Below are 19,484 nucleotides of genomic sequence, written 5' to 3'. Positions count from 1 at the left end.
TTTGGAGTATGGCGACAAGAGGATAAATATTCTGCACAGCTTTATACAGATAACATATTAAGTCTGTTTAACCACTTCAGCCCTGGAAGGATTTACCCCCTTCCTGACCAGAGCACTTTTTGCGATATGGCACTGCGTCGCTTTAACTGACAATTGCGTGGTCGTGCGACGCTGCACCCAAACAAAAAATTTACATCCTTTTTCCCCCACAAATGGAGATTTATTTTGTTGGTATTTGATCACATCTGCGGTTTTTATTTTTTGCACTATAAACAAAGACAATTTTACCAAAAAATCTATATTTTTTACTTTTTGTTATAATAAATATCCCCAAAAAATATATAAAAAAAACAAATTTCTTTCTCAGTTTAGGCCGATATGTATTCTTCTACATATTTTTGGTAAAAAAAAAATCACAAGAGTATATTGATTGGTTTGCACAAATGTTATAGTGTCTACAAAATAGGGGATAGGTGTATGGCATTTTTATAATTTTTTTATTAGTAATGGCGGCGATCTGCGACTTTTATCCTGACTGCTTCATTATGGCGGACAGATCGGACACTTGACACTATTTTGGCACCATTGTCATTTATACAGCGATCAGTGCTATAAAAATGCACTGATTATGGTGTAAATGACCTTGACAGGGAAGGGGTTTTACACTAGGGGGGCGATCAAGGGGTTAACTGTCCTAGGGAGTGATGCTAACTGTGGGGAGAATGGGCTTACTACATCATGACAGAGATCACTGCTCCCGATGACGGGGTGCAGTAGATCTGTCATGTTAGGCAGAACAGGGAAATGCCTTGTTTATATAGACATCTCCACGTTCTGCCGCTCTGTGACATGATCGTGGGCCCCTGGAGGACATTGAGTCTGTGGTACCCACGGGCACGCTCAGAGTACGTGCCGGCGTGCGTCCACAATGCCGCGATTAAAAGGAGATCAGACCTGTACGCCCATTTGCCCAGCCGCACCATTGTGCTGACATACATCGTTGTGTGCTGGTTGGCAAGGGGTTAAAGATAAAAAAAAAGTCAAGGTATAAAACATGCCATTTATGGATGTTCTTGCAAAGATACCGGTTAAGGAGTTTAATTTCCACTCTGTGGCCACCTGACTGAGCAATCACAGAAGGCAAATAGTTTAGCCAGAAGAGGATGGGAAAAAGACCTTGGGAAAAATGATAGACAAAACATGGCAGTGTACACTGGATCTTGTACAGTCTGTATTAGTATCACAGCAATGTCTAATCCATTGTATATAATATATAGAGCGTATAGGACACCAGCTAAATTATACCAATGGGGGAGGCAGGATACGTCGGAATGCCCAAAATGTTCAAGAGTATCTGCTGACCTAATGCATATGCTTTGGAATTGCCCTAAACTGTTCAGATATTGGCAGAATGTGGTAGAAATCATTAATCAGGCGTATCAAACCCAGGTACAGGTAGATCCCAGAATGTTTGTTAGAACAATTAGATAAAGAACTATACACCCCAGTAATTAGGATACCCGTTAACAGGATGCTATTTATAGCACAAAAACTGATGGCAATGAAATGGATATCCCCTAGAAGCCCTATATATATATGAGGAATGGTGGATACAGGTAAATGACGTATTGCTAAAGAAATGGCAGGTGTATAAGAACAGGGGCCTAATATTGCGTGCACGCAGCTGATTTTTCTGTGAGGATAAACTAGGAGTTCCACTGAAACGGACTTGCCTACATAAGATCACACCAGTCCAGTCGTTTAGAACGTAGTGTCATACAACACGTATGATGGGATTAGAAAAATGAAGTTCAGTAGCCAATAGCTGCCCTTGTGTCGTTTTTGGTCCGTCAGAACAGCATACAGACTAACGGTTTTCCCGATAGAAATTGATTCCATCTGAAAGATTTAAAACATTTTCTATTTCTAGGGCCGTCAGCATTTTCCCCAAAAAAAGTCAGCTGAAGTCCACACACTTGGGCAGCACAGTGGTGTAGTGGTTAGCACTCTCACCTAGCAGTAAGAAGGGTTGGTTCAAATCCCAACCACGACACTACCTGCCTGGAGTTTGCATGTTCTCCCTGTGCCTGCGTGGGTTTCCTCTGGGTACTTCGGTTTCCTCCCACAATCCAAAGACATGCAGGTAGGTTAACCACTTGCTTACTGGGCACTTAAACCCCCCTCCTGCCCAGACCAATTTTCAGCTTTCAGCGCTGATGCACTTTGAATGACAATTGCGCGGTCATACAACACTGTACCCAAATTAAATTTTTATCATTTTTTCCCCACAAATAGAGCTTTCTTTTGGCGGTATTTAATTACAGTTGCGAGTTTTATTAAACAAATGCAAAATAAAAAAAATTTAAAATCATGTTTAATAGTTTGTTATAAAATTTTGCAAACGGGTAATTTTTCTCCTTCATTGAAATACGCTGATGAGGCGGCACTGGTGGGCACTGATAGGCTGCACTGGTGGTCACTGATAGGCACAGTTAAGGCGGCACTGATGGGCACAGATAAGGCGGCACTGATGGGCACAGATAAGGCGGCACTGATGGGCACAGATAAGGCGGCACGGATGGGCAAAGATGGGTGGCACGGATGGGCACTGATGGGTACCACTGATAGATGGGACTGATGGGTGGCACTGATGGGTGGCACTGCTTGGCTCTGATGGGTGGTACTGGTAGATGACACTGATGGGCACGGATATGTGGCATATGAGGTGCAGCACTGTTGAGGCAGATTATGGGCACTGATAGATGGCACTGATGGGTGGCACGTTTCCTATAATTAGGTGGCACTGGCAGGGGGCAGGTGGGCACTGATGATCTGGCCGTGATCGGCGAGAGGAGGAAAAATAGCTGATTACCGGCTCTGCTGTGATCACGTGATCAGCGGTCATTGGCTGACAGTTGATCACATGGTAAGGGGTCGGGATCGACCCCTTGCTCCAATCGGTGATCAGGCGAGTTTCATAGACTCGCTGATCAGAGCGCGCCGCGCGCACCCCTCAGGGGGCACGCAGGCCGCTCGTGCACGGGACGACGTCAATAGACGTCGTCCCGGCAAAGCAGGTCCGCGCTGTAGCCGTCATTCGGCTATAGCACGGATCTCAAGAGGTTAATTGGCTTCTGTCCAAAATTGGCCCTAGTATATGAATGGGGACCTTGGATTATGGGCTCCTTGAGGGTAGGGACTGACGTGTGTGCAATGTACAGGGATAGGGACAATTGTACACACTCACTCAGGTTCAACTGGATGGGCTGATGTCTTTATTCAACCTAACTAACTATGAAACGATCGTAATATCCGATTAAATGATTCCGTCTGACTCTTTCTGCCGTTAAGTCCAACCGCGTGTGCACAGCCTAAATTCAGTGACATGTGGGAACCATGGCTGATACTACCGTGTTTGACACTATTTATTTTGGGATCAGATGTAAGTATAAGGGTTAACAGACTACTCACTAGCTATAGAATAGTTAAGGCTCAAGAAGGAAGGATTGGTGTGGGGAGCTCATGGAGGGGAGGGGTGGAGGAAAGGGAGAGAGAGAAGTTGTATATTAGGGATTTGTTTGTTTTTTTCTTTCTTTTGTTTATGGAATGTAACATGTTGTTATTGTAGTATGTATTTTGGAATATTTTTTTTTAATGTGTGTTTCATGATGTGATTGTAAGGAAAAAGAGATAAAAAAAAATATAAACCAATTTTGAGTAGTCACTGCCTTTTTGGATCAGTTCTCTCAACAGTAATGCTTAGAAGCCTAATAATGGAAATATAGAAATCATTGAGGTTGATTTATTTAAAGTATAACTAAAGGAAAAACTTTTTCTGTTTTGGACAAAGTGGAGGTGGATTAGAGCACCTGTCCAGTTTTTGTTGTCAGTCCCCTCGTTGGGGAGATTCACCCTCTCTATTTGTATTGTTTACCATTATCATAAAAAGTGAAAGTAAAAGAAAATTCCAAAGGTTGGGTTGTGCAGAACAGTAATAGAGGGGAAATTTTCCAATGGGGACCCTGGTTCTGGTGACCTGGGGGGCCACAAGAGATTCCTTTAATTTGTAATGATTTCCTCTCATTTCCTGGTTTAGCTATGGGACAGAAAGTGAGGGTAAATCTTCCGAATGGGACACATGGCAAATAAAAGAACTTACAGGTGTCATAACCCCCTGCTTACTCTATCCATAATGGAATAAAATGTTTTGCCTATAGTTCTACTTTAGAACAAATAGACTGTGAACTTTGCAAGTTTCTCCAAAGCTTAGTAAATGAGATAAAGCTAAAAGTGGCCACAATCGCATTCAAGGAAAAACATTTTTGCTTGAACATGATTGGATGATGGAAGTCAGCAGAGCTCCCCCTCATTTATTAAGCTCTGGAACAACTGTACTTGCAAAGTGTTCAGTCTGTGTGCCTTTAGTAAATGCCACCTTCTACATTACATGTAGCAAAATCTAACTATTTTCACTTGTCATTTCGCCAGTTGTGTATATACAATCACATACACCAGGGCTCAACATTTCAAGTCCTGAGCCACTAGCCAAGACCTTAAGAGTTACTCGCCACCAGTTGCCCCACCCAACCCCTACCTTGCCCTTAAATAAGCCCTCATAAATGATAAAGTTACACTGTTAAATGTGTTATTTATAATTAAGTTACAAAAATAACTATTAGCAATAGTAACAAAGCTTATCAGTGCCCATCATTGCGGCCTCTTCTGTGCCCATCATTGCGGCCTCTTCTGTGCCCATCATTGCGGCCTCTTCTGTGCCCATCATTGCGGCCTCTTCTGTGCCCATCATTGCGGCCTCTTCTGTGCCCATCATTGCGGCCTCTTCTGTGCCCATCATTGCGGCCTCTTCTGTGCCCATCATTGCGGCCTCTTCTGTGCCGCCTCATCAGTGGCCGCCAGTGTAGACTCTTGAGTGCCCATCATTGCAGTCTTTTCAGTGCCCATCATTGCAGTCTTTTCAGTGCCCATCAGTGCAGCCTTTTCAGTGCCCATCAGTGCAGCCTCATCCGTGCCTATCAATGCAGCAGGAAGGAATCCGGAGGATCTGGCGGGCGGATTGCTCAGATCGGGGATCCCCCCCAACTGAGACACAGCTTGTATATGAATAGCTGGTTGCTGTCAAAGTCCTGCCTCCTGGACCAGCATTGGACCAGTGTGCTATTCTATCATAGTAGATGGTCCAGAAGGCGGGACTTTGCCAATGGCCGGCTATTCGTATCTAAGCTGTGACTCAGTGGGAGATCCCCGCTCTGTGCGATCCGGCCACCAGATCCTCCTGATACGTTCTTTGCTGATCGCTTCTGGCAAAAGCGGTGCACCCTTTTTTTTTTTTTTTTTTTTTTTTTTTTTTGTTACATGGCATCAGAGTGGCCCAGGGGGCAAGGAGCCCCCTGTCCGGGCTGCTCTGATGACCACACCACTTCGGCCAGAAGCGATCACCCTGGAAACTCTCGGCCCAGTCTGCCTCTGCTCCACACTCTCCCTCTCCACGAGCTTCCACTCGCCAAATGCGAGCAGGCGAAATTTTGAGGGCTGATGTGCATAATTTGCTGACGAAAACCTCCTAATCACTCCAAACATAATGCAATGTAAATGCATATCACAATGGTCTAATCCCTTGTTAGAACATGTCATATGTATTGAATATACTTTTTTACTTTTTCACAATTATTTTTAGAGCTATCTGCTCACTGACAAGTTCCCACTGATGACATTGATTTTATTTTAGCTTTCTGTAAGGAGATAAATCTGTAAGGAGCATTCTTCCCACTGACCATCACACTAATGTATCATGAGTCGTAGCTATAGTAATTTTTGGCAGGCGTTTCCTGAGACTGGAAAGTTATTTCGGGGTGGGGGGTGGGGGGGTTCTTTGTCGAAAAAGGCTGCTTGAACATGCAACTAAGGGCAAAACTTTTTTTCATTTTGGATAGAGTAATGGAGGGCTGGAACCCCTGTAGGTTTTTTCCCTCTCCACCCAATCCAAAACAAAGGAAAAAAGTTTTTTCTTTTAACTATACTTCTACAAAAGAAAAAAAGGTGACTGAATACCAGTCAAAGGCAAGCTGCTTTCACAGGAGACGCATCAAAAACAACTAAGTTAAAATTAAATACAAAATATCTTTATAAAAGTCAAATAGTTAATGAAAATTGTATAAAAATATCATATATATATATATATATATATATATATATATATATCTATCTATCTATCCTTCTTCCACCAATAAAAAGACAGCTTTGTAGAAGATAGTATTTATAAGTGTGTGATTTTATTTTTTAATACCATTTTCATTTTGATATTTGACATTTGTAAGATATTTTGTATTTGGTTCATTGAACTTAGTTGTTGATGCACCACATGTGACCTGCGAAAGCAGCTTCCCTTTGACTTGTATTATAGTCACCTTGTATTAAAACATATGCTGACTTTTTGTAAGGTTCAAAGCATTTTACCTCTTAGCAATAAAAACTGACAGGGGTTCTAATTTTCCACTGGATATCCCATGAGATAAAATGCTGCATGGTTTTATGAGATAAAGACTGCATATTTCAGAAAAATATCACATGCGGTATTTTAAGAGTGTGTTTGTGTGAATGCCAAAAAACTTAAAAGAGCAATAAGGTATTTTACCGCATTTCTTAAAGCAGTAGATATTGCTTTGTGAATGGAGTTCACTGTCTTGATTCATTGTAATGTACTAATTGTATTGTATTCACTATATTTGTCAGACTGTGTATCAGCAAAGAGGTAATTTATTTTGGCATTTTATTCCTAAGCACATTTGCAATATAATGCCAAACCCTGTACTTTAACAAAATTAAATTAACGAGTGTCAAGTCCCTGGATTTGTCGCCAAAGTAGAGCATTTGGGATATGATTGTTTTACATTACTGATGCAAGAAAAATATTGAAGGAGAGGATTTCCAAATCCTCCAAGCCTGTAAACTGAAGTCTGCACCTAATATTGATGTCATTCTATTTTAGTTTTTTTTTTTTTTCAAACTGTAATCTTTTAAACTTAGTACTGTATTTGAACTAGGTGAAGCTTATGCCATTTGCTTCTGCCACAAAAGTTCTGTACTTGGAATATGATTTTTATTACATTTCTTTTTACCTTGTGATAAACAACGTGAAATTTTGATTAAATAAATTGTAATTTATTTCAGGAATTTATGCCTTTTTTGTCTGAATCTTGTGTTCATCTGCATTATTTATATCTTCAAATATATAGGTAAGAAACTTTCCATACAGAACAAACAATTATTTTCAGCTTTGGTGTGTTGTAATATTCTCTGCCATGGCTTTAAGCTGGCAATAATTGGATCTTTTTTTTTTCTTTTTTCATCAGCTGTTTAACTGATTAAAAAAAAATAATAATTCCCCTACCCAAACATACAAAGTGGGTTTAGGAATCATCCCTGCTACACTGTTGTATTCTGACAGAGGGTTCTCCTCAGAGTACTGATCATGGCACTACAATTTGGCGAGATCAACAGGTTTTTTTCTGTACTTGCTGAAAATCTTTTTAGCCTGGAAAAAAAAACTGATGCAAGCTGGTGGCTTGGTTAGCAGGTTTGCCTTGCAGCACTGGGGTCCCTATTTCAAAACGGTTATTGAACAGGAAATCTGGTCGGGGCACTATCTGCATGAAGTTTACATGTTCTCCCTGTGCTTGTATGAGTTTCTCCCAAGTACTCCTTTCCTCCCACAGGTTTAGGAACCGCCCCCCATGCTTGTCATTCATCTAAGCGAGTGACATGCCCTATCCTCCCTGTGCCTCCTGGAATGTGCACATTGCCTATCCCAGGAGGGGGCATGCTTAGCAACATGTCATCGGAAGGGGACAAGGGCCTCATCCCCACAACCCAGGGCCACCAGGCAACGTCACCTGGTGGCACCGCCCCCTTGTGACGTCACCTATATAAGAACTGTAAAATGGCGGAGGAGGCCATCGGTGAGCGGAGATTTTTTTCAGGGGTGGTGTGATTGACAATGGATTTACAGCGGAGGGGACGTTTTTTTAAAAGGGATAGTCAAAAACGGTCTCTGGGTTATTATTACTTTTTGAAACTTTGTACCCCATACTCATTCACATAGGGGGGATCTGGGACATTCCAGGGACTCCCTGCCCACAGACCCCCACAACTACCGGCCAGGCTTGTGGGGATGAGGCCCTTTTCCCCATCAAGATGGAGAAGGTACTTTGGGGCATGGTGGCCCCCATGTTTAGGGCATGTGGCCTGGTATGGTTCAGAAGGGGTGGCGCTTGTCCCCCCCCCCCCCCCCCCCCCGACCTGTCAGCTGCATGCTTGGATAAGGGTCTGGTTCTAAGCATTAGTGCAGCAGCCCCCAGAGTCCCCCTTGTACTTACCTGAACCTGATCTTTCCAGCGACAAGGACAAGCACAGCAGCTCTAGCCGCTGTCTCAGGTCCTCATTGGATAGATTGATGGCAGCGGGAGCCAATGGTTCCCGCTGCTGTCCATCAAATCCAGTGAGGCAGTGGTGAGGCCAAGTCCTGCTGTCTGTGTCTGTAGGGGCAATAGAGAAGAGAAGGAACTAGGAGCACCACTGAGGGACCAGGCCACTCTCTGCAAAACCCTTGCACAGAGGAGGGAAGTATAATGCCCTGTACACATGGTCGGACATTCCGACAACAAAAAAGGGAAAAAATCAAATGGATTTTGGCCAGAACTTGTCTTGCATACACATGGTCACTCAAAGTTGTCGGAAAATCCAACCAGAACGCGGTGACGTAGAACACGTATGACGGGGGCTATAAAAAGGGCAGTAGCCAATAGCTTTCGTCTTGTAATTTATTCTGAGCATGTGTAGCACTTTGTCCGTCAGAATTGTCTACACACGATCGGAATTTAAACGAGCGGATTTTGTTGTCGGAAAATTTTAGATCCAGCTCTCAAACTTTGTATGTCGAAAATTCCAACGGAAAAAGTCTGATGGAGCCCACACACGATTGGATTTTCCCACAACAAGAGCCGATCGCACATTTTCCGTCGGAATGTCCAACCATGTGTACAGGGCATAACATGTTTCTTATTAAAAAACAAGCAAAAAAAAACAAACCAAAACAAAACCTTTACAACCCCTTTAACTCTTAGTCAATTGACCCCTATGTGGCAAATGAGGTTTAAGTTGATAAATGTAAAGTTATGCACTTGGGGTCTAAGAATATGCATGCATTATACATATTAGGGGGAATACAACTGGAGGGGATCAATGGCGGAGAAGGATCTGGGTGTTCGGTTAGATCATAAGCTTAATAATAGCATTCAATGCCAAGCTGCGGTTCCCAAAGCAAGCAAAATTCTTTCTTGTTTTAAGAGGGGTAAAGAATCCAGAGAGAGAGACATAATTTTTCCCCTGTACAAATCATTAGTAAGACCTCATCTAGAATATGCAGTTCAGTTTTTTTTTGGACCAGTTTAGAGAGAGAATATTTGGGAACTGGAGAGAGTGTAGAAGAGGGCAACCAAACTGATAAGAAGCACGGAGGAGCTGAGGAAAGATTTCCCTTGAATTTATTCGCTCTTTAGAAGAGGAGATTAAGGGGAGAAATCATCAACATGTATAAGTACATACGTAAGTGGTTCATATAGTGAACTTGATGTTGAGCTCTTCAGGTCATCACAGAGGACAAGGGGTCAATCTTTACGTCTGGAGGATAAGAGATCTAATCCAAAAAATGTGGAAAGACTTCTTCACAGTAAGAACTGTGAAAATGTGGAATAGACTCCTTGAAGAGCTGGTTCTGTTAAGCTCAATAGATTGTTTTAAAAAAGGCCTGGATTCTTTCCTAAAAGTGCATAATGGAATCGGATACTAATATGTATGTAACTTTTTTTTTTTTTTTTTTTTCCTTTTCCTTAGCATGTTTCCGCCAAGTCTATATGCTGTGCCTATTTCAGATATTCATCAGGATGAGATTGCAAATGTATTTCTTGTGGCTATTGATCTTCTCATTGTCCAGATTTTATCCTTCAGGCCATTTATGGACTTGGTTCTTAATGAATCCCAAGGTATGAATGCTTGTTACTGTATAAAGAATGGTGCTCTAGAATAGAGGTCCCCAAGCTGTCTTAACAAAGGGCCAGGCTACTGTCCTTCAGTCTTTAGGGGGCAAGATTGTTGCTAGTGGGGGTAGAAAGTTTCAAAGCATCAGTGGGAGTAAATAAAACCACCTCAGGCTGGGTGGTGAGTGGGAATAAAAGAAATTGCATAGCATCCATGGTCAAATGCAGGATGAAAAGTGATCCATCATTGGTGTCATTGGGGGGAAATAGTACCCCATCATTGGTGTCAGTGGGAAGAATTGCTGTTGGTGCAAAGAATTGTACACCATTGTTAGTGGGGAGTATTTTGCCCCATAATTGGTGTCAGTGGAAGGAATAGTGCCCCACTGTAGGTGTTTTTATGTCCAGTTTTTAATTGACATTATTCCATCCTCATAATCAGAACTTCCACGAGAACAACAGTTCCCCAATTGTCTGCTTCTAATAAGCATTTTGGATAAACTTCCAACTCTACCAGAAGATGTGCAGATTTTGTGGTGCTCCAGCAACAAACCTCCAGAGGAAAAACAAAGGTAACATTGAAAATAATACAATACCATAAATTAAATAGGGATTTCTAATATCAGAATCCCATTAGACTGACCATTCTGGAAATAAAAAGGTTATCTTTACTTGATTTCTATATCCACTTGACCTCCGAAACATTTAACCCTCCCCAAATTTTATGACCGTTTTTTGCTAAAAGGCACTGCGTTATTTTAACTGAAAATTGTGTGGCCATGCAACGCTGTGCACAAATAAATTTATATCACAAATAGAGCTTTCTTTTGATAATATTTGATCACCACTGGGTTTTTAATTTTTTGCGCTGTAAACAAAAAGTAAAATGGTGGAAATCTGACACTAATTGACACTGCTCCAGTGCTAAAATATACACTGTACTAATGACACTGGCTGGGAAGGGGTTAAGCATCTAGGGTGATCAAAGGGTTAAATGTGTGCTAACCAGTGTTTATTAGAGATGGGCTTGAGCGTGTTCGAAATCCCACATGCCCAATACCACCAGGAGGCAGACACATGACACGACTAATCACAGGCAGGGAGACATTTCCCGATCTGTGCAGCTGCAAACTGGGAAATGTCTCACTGCCTGTGATTAGCCGTGTCCAGTGTTGGCTTCCTGGGGGGGAACGGGCATGTGGGATTTCAAACACGCCTGGGACCCTTCTCTAGTGTTTGTGTGTATTATGTGGTGCTTTTGCTTTGCAAGGAAACAAAAACCAGCACATCCCCCTCTGACAGGACAGAGCTCTATGTTGTAATCATTGACCAAGCTCCTTGTCTTTCTCCTTGCCGATCAGTGGGTGACCGTGGTCATCAACTGGCCGATGCCCACTGATCGGCTTGAACTCTGACTTATCACAGCACAGCCAGTACGCCCCAACCCGTAAAAGCAAATTCTGTGCATTAAAGCTACAGTGTGCGGTCGGCAAGTGGATAAACACACATTCAACATTGTGTTGGATTGGATAAACACACCAACGCAACCTAGGCTTCCATAACGCCTCAGCAGTGCCACAGGCTGATCGCCTCTACACCATGCCACATTGATGCAGTAATTCATGCGAAAGGAGCCCCGACCAAGTATTGAGTACATACTATACTGAACATGGACATACTGTACTTTTCAGTAAGCCAGCATTTCTGTATTAAAAATCCTTTTTTTTATTTTTTTTTATTGGTCTTATGTATTCAAAGTTTCTGAGATACTTCATTTTGGGTATCCGCTAGCTGTAAGCTATAATCATCTGCATATAACATGTATATAAAATGAGTTCCACTTTTTGAATTGAATTACTAAAATAAAATACATTTTGATGATATTCCAATAACATTTGCACCATACATATTGATTTAACATCAATGACCGCTTCAAGTCTTTTGTAGTATTTGTGGATGAGGCTCTCTATCTTCTCAGATGGTAAAGCTGCCCATTCCTCTTGGCAAAAAGCCTCAAGTTCCTTTAAATTATTGGACTGTCTTGCGTGAATTGCACATTTGAGTTCTCCCCAGAGTGGCTCAATGATATTGAGGTCAGGAGACTGAGACGGCCACTCCAGAATCTTCACTTTATTCTGCTATAGCTAATGAGGGTCGACTTGGCCTTGTGTTTTGGCACCGCTTCCTGGCAGATGAATGCAAATGTTCCTCCAGTATTTTTTGATAACCTACTGCATTCATCTTGCCATCACTTTTGACCAAATTTCCTGTGCCTTTGTAGCTCACACATCCCCAAAACATCAGCAATCCACCTCTGTGTTTTACAGTAGAAATGGTATACCTTTCATCATAGGCCTTGTTGACTCTCCAAATGCAGTGTTTATGGTTGTGGCCAAAAAGCTCAATTTTGATCTCATCGCTCCAAATTTCTTTGTGCCAGAAGAATTGAGGCTGGTCTCTGTACTGTTTGTATTGTAAGCAGGATACTTTGTGGTATATGGGTAGTAATGGCTTTCTTCTGGTGACTCAACCACGCAGCCCATCTTTCTTCAATACCCTCCTTATTGTGCATCTTGAAACAGCCACACCACATGTTTTCAGAGAGTCCTGTATTTCACCTGAAGTTATTTGTGAGTTTTTCTTTGCATCCCGAACAATTTTCCTGTCAGTTGTGGCTGACATTTTAGTTGGTCTACCTAACCGTGGTTTGGTTTCAGCAGAACCCCCTCATTTTCCACTTCTTGATTAGCATTTGAACACGGCTGATTGGCATTCTCAATTCCTTGGATGTCTTTTTATATCCCTTTCCTATTTTATACAGTTCAACTACCTTTTCCCGCAGATCCTTTGACAATTCTTTTGCTTTCCTCATGACTCAGAATCCAGAAACGTCAGCAGCACTGGATGATGCAAGGATCTGTCTGGAGTCCAAAAACTCATTGACCTTTTATACAAACACACACTAATTACAAGAAAACAGATCACAGGTGAGGATGGTTACCTTTAACCACTTGCTGCCCATCATATAGCAAAATGACGGCGGCAAAGTGGTTTCAATATCCTGACCAGACGCCATATGACGTCTTCAGGATATAGAGCCCCTGCTCGCCGATCGTTGTTGTGGGGTGTCAGTCTGACACCCTGGAACACCGATCTAGGTAAAGAGTCTCTGACGGAGACTCTTTACCACGTGATCAGCCGTGTCCAATCACAGCTGATCAGTGTAAACGGGAAGAGCCGGTGATCGGCTCTTCCTCAATCGCGTCTGTCAGACGAGAGCCGATCGGCTGCTCCTCTGACAGGGGGGGTCTGTGCTAATCGATTGTCAACGCAGTCCCCCCCAGGATGCCCACACTGGACTACCAGGGACACCACTAGGACCACCAGGGATGTAAACACCAGGTACGACACCCTAGGTCACCAGGGATGACAATCAGTGCCCACAATGGATACCAATCAGTGCCCACCATGGGCGTCACTGATTGGCAGGCATTCTTGTTTGTCACTGTTTGGCATCCACCAGTGACATACATTACAGTACATCTGTGCCACCTATCAGTGCCCATCCGTGCCACATATCAGTGCCGCATATTAGTGCCAATCATCAGGGCCCATCAATGCCACCTCATCAGTGCCACCTCATTGGAGCCACCTCATCGGTGCCCATCAGTGCAGCCCCTTCAGTGACCATATGTGAAGGAGAAAATTTATTTACAAAGTTTTGTAAATGAAACAAAGAAAAACTTTTTCTTCAAAATTTTCTGTCTTTTTTTAATTTGTTTAGCAGAAAATAAAAATCCCAGAGGTGATCAAATACCACCAAAAGAAAGCTCTATTTGTGGGAACAAAAAGATAAAAATTTAGTTTGGTTACATTATAGCATGACTGCGCAATTGTCATTCAAAGTGTGACAGTGCTGAAAGCTGAAAATTGGTCTGGGCAGAAAGGTGTATGAATACCCTGTATTGAAGTGGTTAATAGCCATTCAAACCTCTGTGTCAACTTGTGTGCGTGCTATCAGGCCAAAATCACCAGGGTATGTAAACCTTTGATCAGGGTCATTTGGGTAATTTCTGTAGTGATTATGATTTAAAGAGTAAGCACAGTAGATTGATAATAAATGGCTTCAGCCAAACTGTAACCATAAGTGAAAAATGTTTTTGTGTTCTCATTCGTATTCTCTGAAAAATGGCCAAGAAATCATAAATTCTACCAGGGTATGGGATAGCCTCCACAGTGTGAGCCCCTGTGTCGCTGTTTGACGGTTCTCTGGGGGGGGGGGGGGGGTTCGTTTGTCATCCGCTGGGAAAATATCACTGGGACTCTCCCATGGAAAAGAGGAATATCCATAGTGTGACCCGTTTTTCAAAAGGATTTTATTAAATTAAAAATATTGTACTCACATTTATATAATAGTGAAAACGTCAATGCATAAAACCATCTGCCGGCCGCTACAGCTAGTTGCGGATGACAAACGAACCCCCCAGAGAACTGTCACACAGCGACACAGGGGCTCACACTGTGGAGGCTATCCCATCCCAGCAGGGTATCTGGGGAGGGCAATATCAATATTTGTCACATGCATCGGGAAGATCTTTTACTAGTGGTCACACATCTTCTGCACAGTCTACTTCTACATTCTTTGGGACCTTTTGAATTTCTATCAGCGTTTTCTTGCATTTATGCTTTCTGGCGATTTATTGACTGACTTTACCCTTTTCTATTATATGCATTGTTTTTCACAAGCATTTATGTTGAAGATTTTTTATAGTGTGATTGTAAAAGGGATTTATTTGTATACGTGTACACTAACATTATAGATATAAATTTATAAAAGTTGTGTTTTTTTTTTTTTCTTCACATGTGGTAACACTTAAATCAACCCCAATTTAGGGGATTTGCAATTACTGAGTTTCCTATTTTGTATTGTGGATTTTCACCCCTTACCTATTTTTTTTTTTTTTTATTTCAATTTATTATTCATTTTATTATTTTATTTTTCTATTATACAGTTTTTTTGCAAGGAGCACAATTACTATTTGGTTTCACTATAGTTTGACTTAAAGGTATAGCGCCAGGTCTACTTTTCCTTTTTTTCACTAGTTTATTTTCATCCGTTGGGTGATATTGGGTAGAGGCAGCTTATACCAACAATATTTGCTTCAACCATAGCGCAATCTCCTTTTTATTTTATTTTTTCTACCAGGGTATGTAAGCACAACTGTATCAGTAATATAGGGTAGCAAATGCTTTAACCCCTTGGCATCGGCGCCCCCCCCCCCCCCAGCCCTTTAGGGGTTTTAGATGCTGGGAGGCGTGGTTTATGATCATGTGAACTCCATGATCGGCCAGTCACGTGATTGCAAATTTCCCGATCCCAAGCCCGCCGAGAGGCCACATATTTTTGTGATGACGCCGCCAAGAGTTTAAAGCCCGTTGCTGCTGGTATACACGAAAGCAATTTGTGTACAATTGATTGAGGCCAGCTTGTCCTATTTCTAAAGTGAAAGGGTGTATGCCTCCTATGTGAATCACTCTAAAGCTGACCAAATGCTGATCAAAATTCAGCCAGGACCAGACAAATTTTGATCAGTATGTGGCAGTCCCTGCTCAACAGAAGGAACATTTTTATATATTGACTGCAGTACCTCCGTCAAAATACAGTGTCTCAGCAGGGGCAATTCCTCCATACACCTGTCCCCCTCCTAACACTTGTCCCCCTCTTAACACTTGTTTCTTCCCTTCATTGACATATGAATGAGGTTTAACTTTCTATGAAGTCTTAAAGCAAGCAAAGTGCTAAGAACAATTGTAAGGTACATCTCTGTGCCTTAAGAATGACCCCCCTTTTTTTTTCTTTCTTCTTGTTTTTAATTTGAAGCTGCTGTATGGCCGCAGTAAGACCATACTGCTTTTTTTAAATACTATATTTATCGGCGTATAACACGCACTTTTTTCCCCCTTAAAATCGGGGGATAATCGTGGGTGGTATATGCTGATAGCCCGCTGTTGTGAGCCTCTGGGCGGCTTTTAGCCGCCTTCGGCCGTTGTCTGCAGCTTTCGCCCAGGTGCCTGAGAACTCCCGAAGGTGGCCTACAGCTGCCGAGAACTCCCGAAGGTGGCCTACAGCTGCCGAGAACGCCCGAAGGTGGCCTACAGCTGCCGAGAACGCCCGAAGGTGGCCTACAGCTGCCGAGAACGCCCGAAGGTGGCCTACAGCTGCCGAGAACGCCCGAAGGTGGCCTACAGCTGCCGAGAACGCCCGAAGGTGGCCTACAGCTGCCGAGAACGCCCGAAGGTGGCCTACAGCTGCCGAGAACGCCCGAAGGTGGCCTACAGCTGCCGAGAACGCCCGAAGGTGGCCTACAGCTGCCGAGAACCGCAGAGATACACAGGACATCCGCCTCTGTATCTCGGCGGCGCCATTTTTAAAAGGAAAAGCTGCAAAAAAAAAAAACTGACAAGGCTGCATGACAAAGCTGCAAATGACACGGACAAGGCTGCATGAGAAGGCTGCAAATGACGGACAAGGCTGCATGACAAGGCTGCAAATGATGGAGAAGGCTGCATGACAAGGCTGCAAATGATGGACAAGGCTGCAAATGATGGACAAGGCTGCATGACAAGGCTGCAAATGATGGACAAGGCTGCATGACAAGGCTGCAAATGATGGACAAGGCTGCATGACAAGGCTGCAAATGATGGACAAGGCTGCATGACAAGGCTGCAAATGACACTGACAAGGCTGCATGACAAGGCTGCAAATGACACTGACAAGGCTGCATGACAAGGCTGCAAATGACACTGACAAGGCTGCATGACAAGGCTGCAAATGACACTGACAAGGCTGCATGACAAGGCTGCAAATGACACTGACAAGGCTGCATGACAAGGCTGCAAATGATGGACAAGGCTGCAAATGATGGACAAGGCTGCAAATGGACACTGACAAGGGTGCAATGATGGACAAGGCTGCAGATGGACACTGACAAGGGTGCAATGATGGACAAGGCTGCAGATGGACACTGACAAGGGTGCAATGATGGACAAGGCTGCAGATGGACACTGATAAGGCTGCATTGATGGGCATTTAAATGTAAGGTTTTTTGTTTTTGTTTTTTTTGTTTTTTTTCCCTTAAACTTCCCTCCTAAAAGTTTTTTTCCTTAACCGCTTGCTGCCCACCCTATAGCAAAATGACGGCAACAAAGTGGTTTCAAAATCCTGACCGGGCGTCATATGACGTCCACAGGATTTTGAGCAGCTGCACGCCGATCGTTGTTGCGGGCTGTCAATCTGACACCCCGCAACTACGATCTCGGTAAAGAGTCTCCGACGGAGACTCTTTACCACTTGATTAGCTGTGTCCAATCACAGCTGATCACAGTGTAAATAGGAAGAGCCGGTGATCGGCTTTTCCTCAGTTGTGTCTGTTAGACGTGAGTAGAGGAGAGCAGATCGGCTGCTCCTCTGACAGGGGGGGGGGGGGGGGGGGGTCTGTGCTGATCGATTATCAGTGCAGCCCCCCCGAGAATGCCCACACTGGACCACCAGGGATGCCCAGCACCAGGTATGCCACCCTAGACTACCAGGGATGCCAGTCAGTGCTCACAATGGATGCCAATCAGTGCCCACAATGGGCACCACTGATTGGCATGTATTATTGTTTGGCACTGGCATCCATCAGTACAATATAATGCCGCCTATCAGTGCCCATCCGTGCCGCCTATCAGTGCCCATCCGTGCCGCCTATCAGTGCCCATCCGTGCCGCCTATCAGTGCCCATCAGTGCCGCCCATCCGTGCCGCCTATCAGTGCCCATCAGTGCCGCCCATCCGTGACGCCTATCAGTGCCCATCCGTGCCGCCCATCCGTGCCGCCTATCAGTGCCCATCCGTGCCGCCTATCAGTGCCCATCCGTGCCGCCTATCAGTGCCCATCCGTGCCGCCTATCAGTGCCCATCCGTGCCGCCTATCAGTGCCCATCCGTGCCGCCTATCAGTGCCCATCCGTGCCGCCTATCAGTGCCCATCCGTGCCGCCTATCAGTGCCCATCAGTGCCACTTCATTGGTGCCACCTCATCTGTGCCCGTCAGTGCAGCCCCAGCAGTGCCCATCAGTGAAGGAGAAAACTTACTTATTTACAAAGTTTTGAAACAAACAAAAAAATTATATTTTTTTCATAATTTTCTGTCTTTTTTTATTTAGCAAAACATAAAAACCGTAGAAGTTACCAAATATCACCAAAAGAAAGCTCTATTTGTGGGGAAAAAAATTATAAAAATTTAATTTGGGTACAGTTTAGCATGACCGCGCAATTGTCATTCAAAGTCATTCATACGCCGGTGCGATAAATACGGTAAGTGCCCATTAATGTTTTTACAATAGAATTGCCAAAATTCCAGACTAATAAAGACATTATATTAGAATTTAAAGAATTGTTTGTTCATCATTTGTTTTAACCTAAGTTTTTTTTCCCCACTTTGCCTCTTGTTTGTTTTTGACTTGCTATACTTTTTTATCATTATAAAAAACTTATTTTTTCATAATCATTTTAATCCTTCCTTTAAAAAGATTTTTTTAGTTATACTTTTTTGTAAGGTTTTTTATTTTCTTCTTTCATTCCTTAGGATGTCTATATTTAAAGCCGTGTTCCAGAGCTTTGCCCTATGTTCTCCAGAAATCTCCTTTCCAGTTAATATGAAGGAAACCTTTGCTAATGCGCAATCTACAGTAAACATTTCATTTTATCAATATACTTGCATTCACCTTTGTGCCTTCATTGTGTTACTACCTCCAGTGTGCTTTTCAGAGTTGGTGAGTGTGATCTTCATGTTCTGTGCAGCACCTGAAAAAAAAATTAACACCAAAAATATGCAGATCAACAAAGTACTTTATTTATGTTTTAGGAGTGTTCCCTGTTGAATTCTGTTATCAGTTACAGAATGATGGAATCTCTACTGGCTATAGATGTATGGTGTTTCTTAGCTCGGTAAGATCCTTCTTACAGTGTCAGACATTGATAACATAAAAATGCAAAGTATGCACAGAAAAAAAAGTTAAAACATAAATTAGGTGTGAGTAAATATATTCTTATACTTTTTTGTTTTTAATATATTCAGGTATGGAACCACAGATCTGTGTGCTCACCATATTACAGTTATAGCTAATTTGGTAAGTCCCCTGACATTGCTTTGCTGTGTGAATTTTTAGGACTGTTAGAATCTGCAATTAGTGTTTTTTTTTATGTATTTGAAAGTTTTACATACAGTATGACATGGTGGGAATATACAATCCAAAATTCCGATGAGGGCTTTTTTTTCACTTCCTGAATTTATTTCCCACTTGAACTCGTAAGCCAAGTACAAAATTAAATGTAAATGCAATTAAATTCAAATTCTTTATAAGAATCCGAACATCGACCACTCAGTCGT

General features: G+C 42.8%; 1 protein-coding gene across 3 annotated transcripts in view; it reads left to right on the top strand.

Moving 5' to 3' along the window:
* The window catches only part of FIRRM (FIGNL1 interacting regulator of recombination and mitosis), a 387,122-nt gene that overhangs the window by 170,243 nt on the left and 197,395 nt on the right, over positions 1-19,484 (top strand). For all 3 annotated transcript variants that reach the window (XM_077452604.1, XM_077452605.1, XM_077452603.1), the window contains exons 10-15: positions 7,189-7,253; positions 9,910-10,058; positions 10,495-10,624; positions 18,681-18,867; positions 18,960-19,042; positions 19,173-19,224. In XM_077452604.1, coding sequence (XP_077308730.1) covers positions 7,189-7,253; positions 9,910-10,058; positions 10,495-10,624; positions 18,681-18,867; positions 18,960-19,042; positions 19,173-19,224 — 666 coding nt within the window. The remainder of the gene's footprint in view (positions 1-7,188; positions 7,254-9,909; positions 10,059-10,494; positions 10,625-18,680; positions 18,868-18,959; positions 19,043-19,172; positions 19,225-19,484) is intronic.

Source organism: Lithobates pipiens, unplaced genomic scaffold (assembly GCF_037356315.1).
Source record: "Lithobates pipiens isolate NorthernLeopardFrog02 unplaced genomic scaffold, aLitPip1_a1.2 Scaffold_23, whole genome shotgun sequence".
Lineage (NCBI taxonomy): Eukaryota > Metazoa > Chordata > Amphibia > Anura > Ranidae > Lithobates > Lithobates pipiens.
The sequence above is the reverse complement of the archived record's forward strand: the minus strand, read 5'-3'. Positions and strand labels throughout refer to the sequence as shown.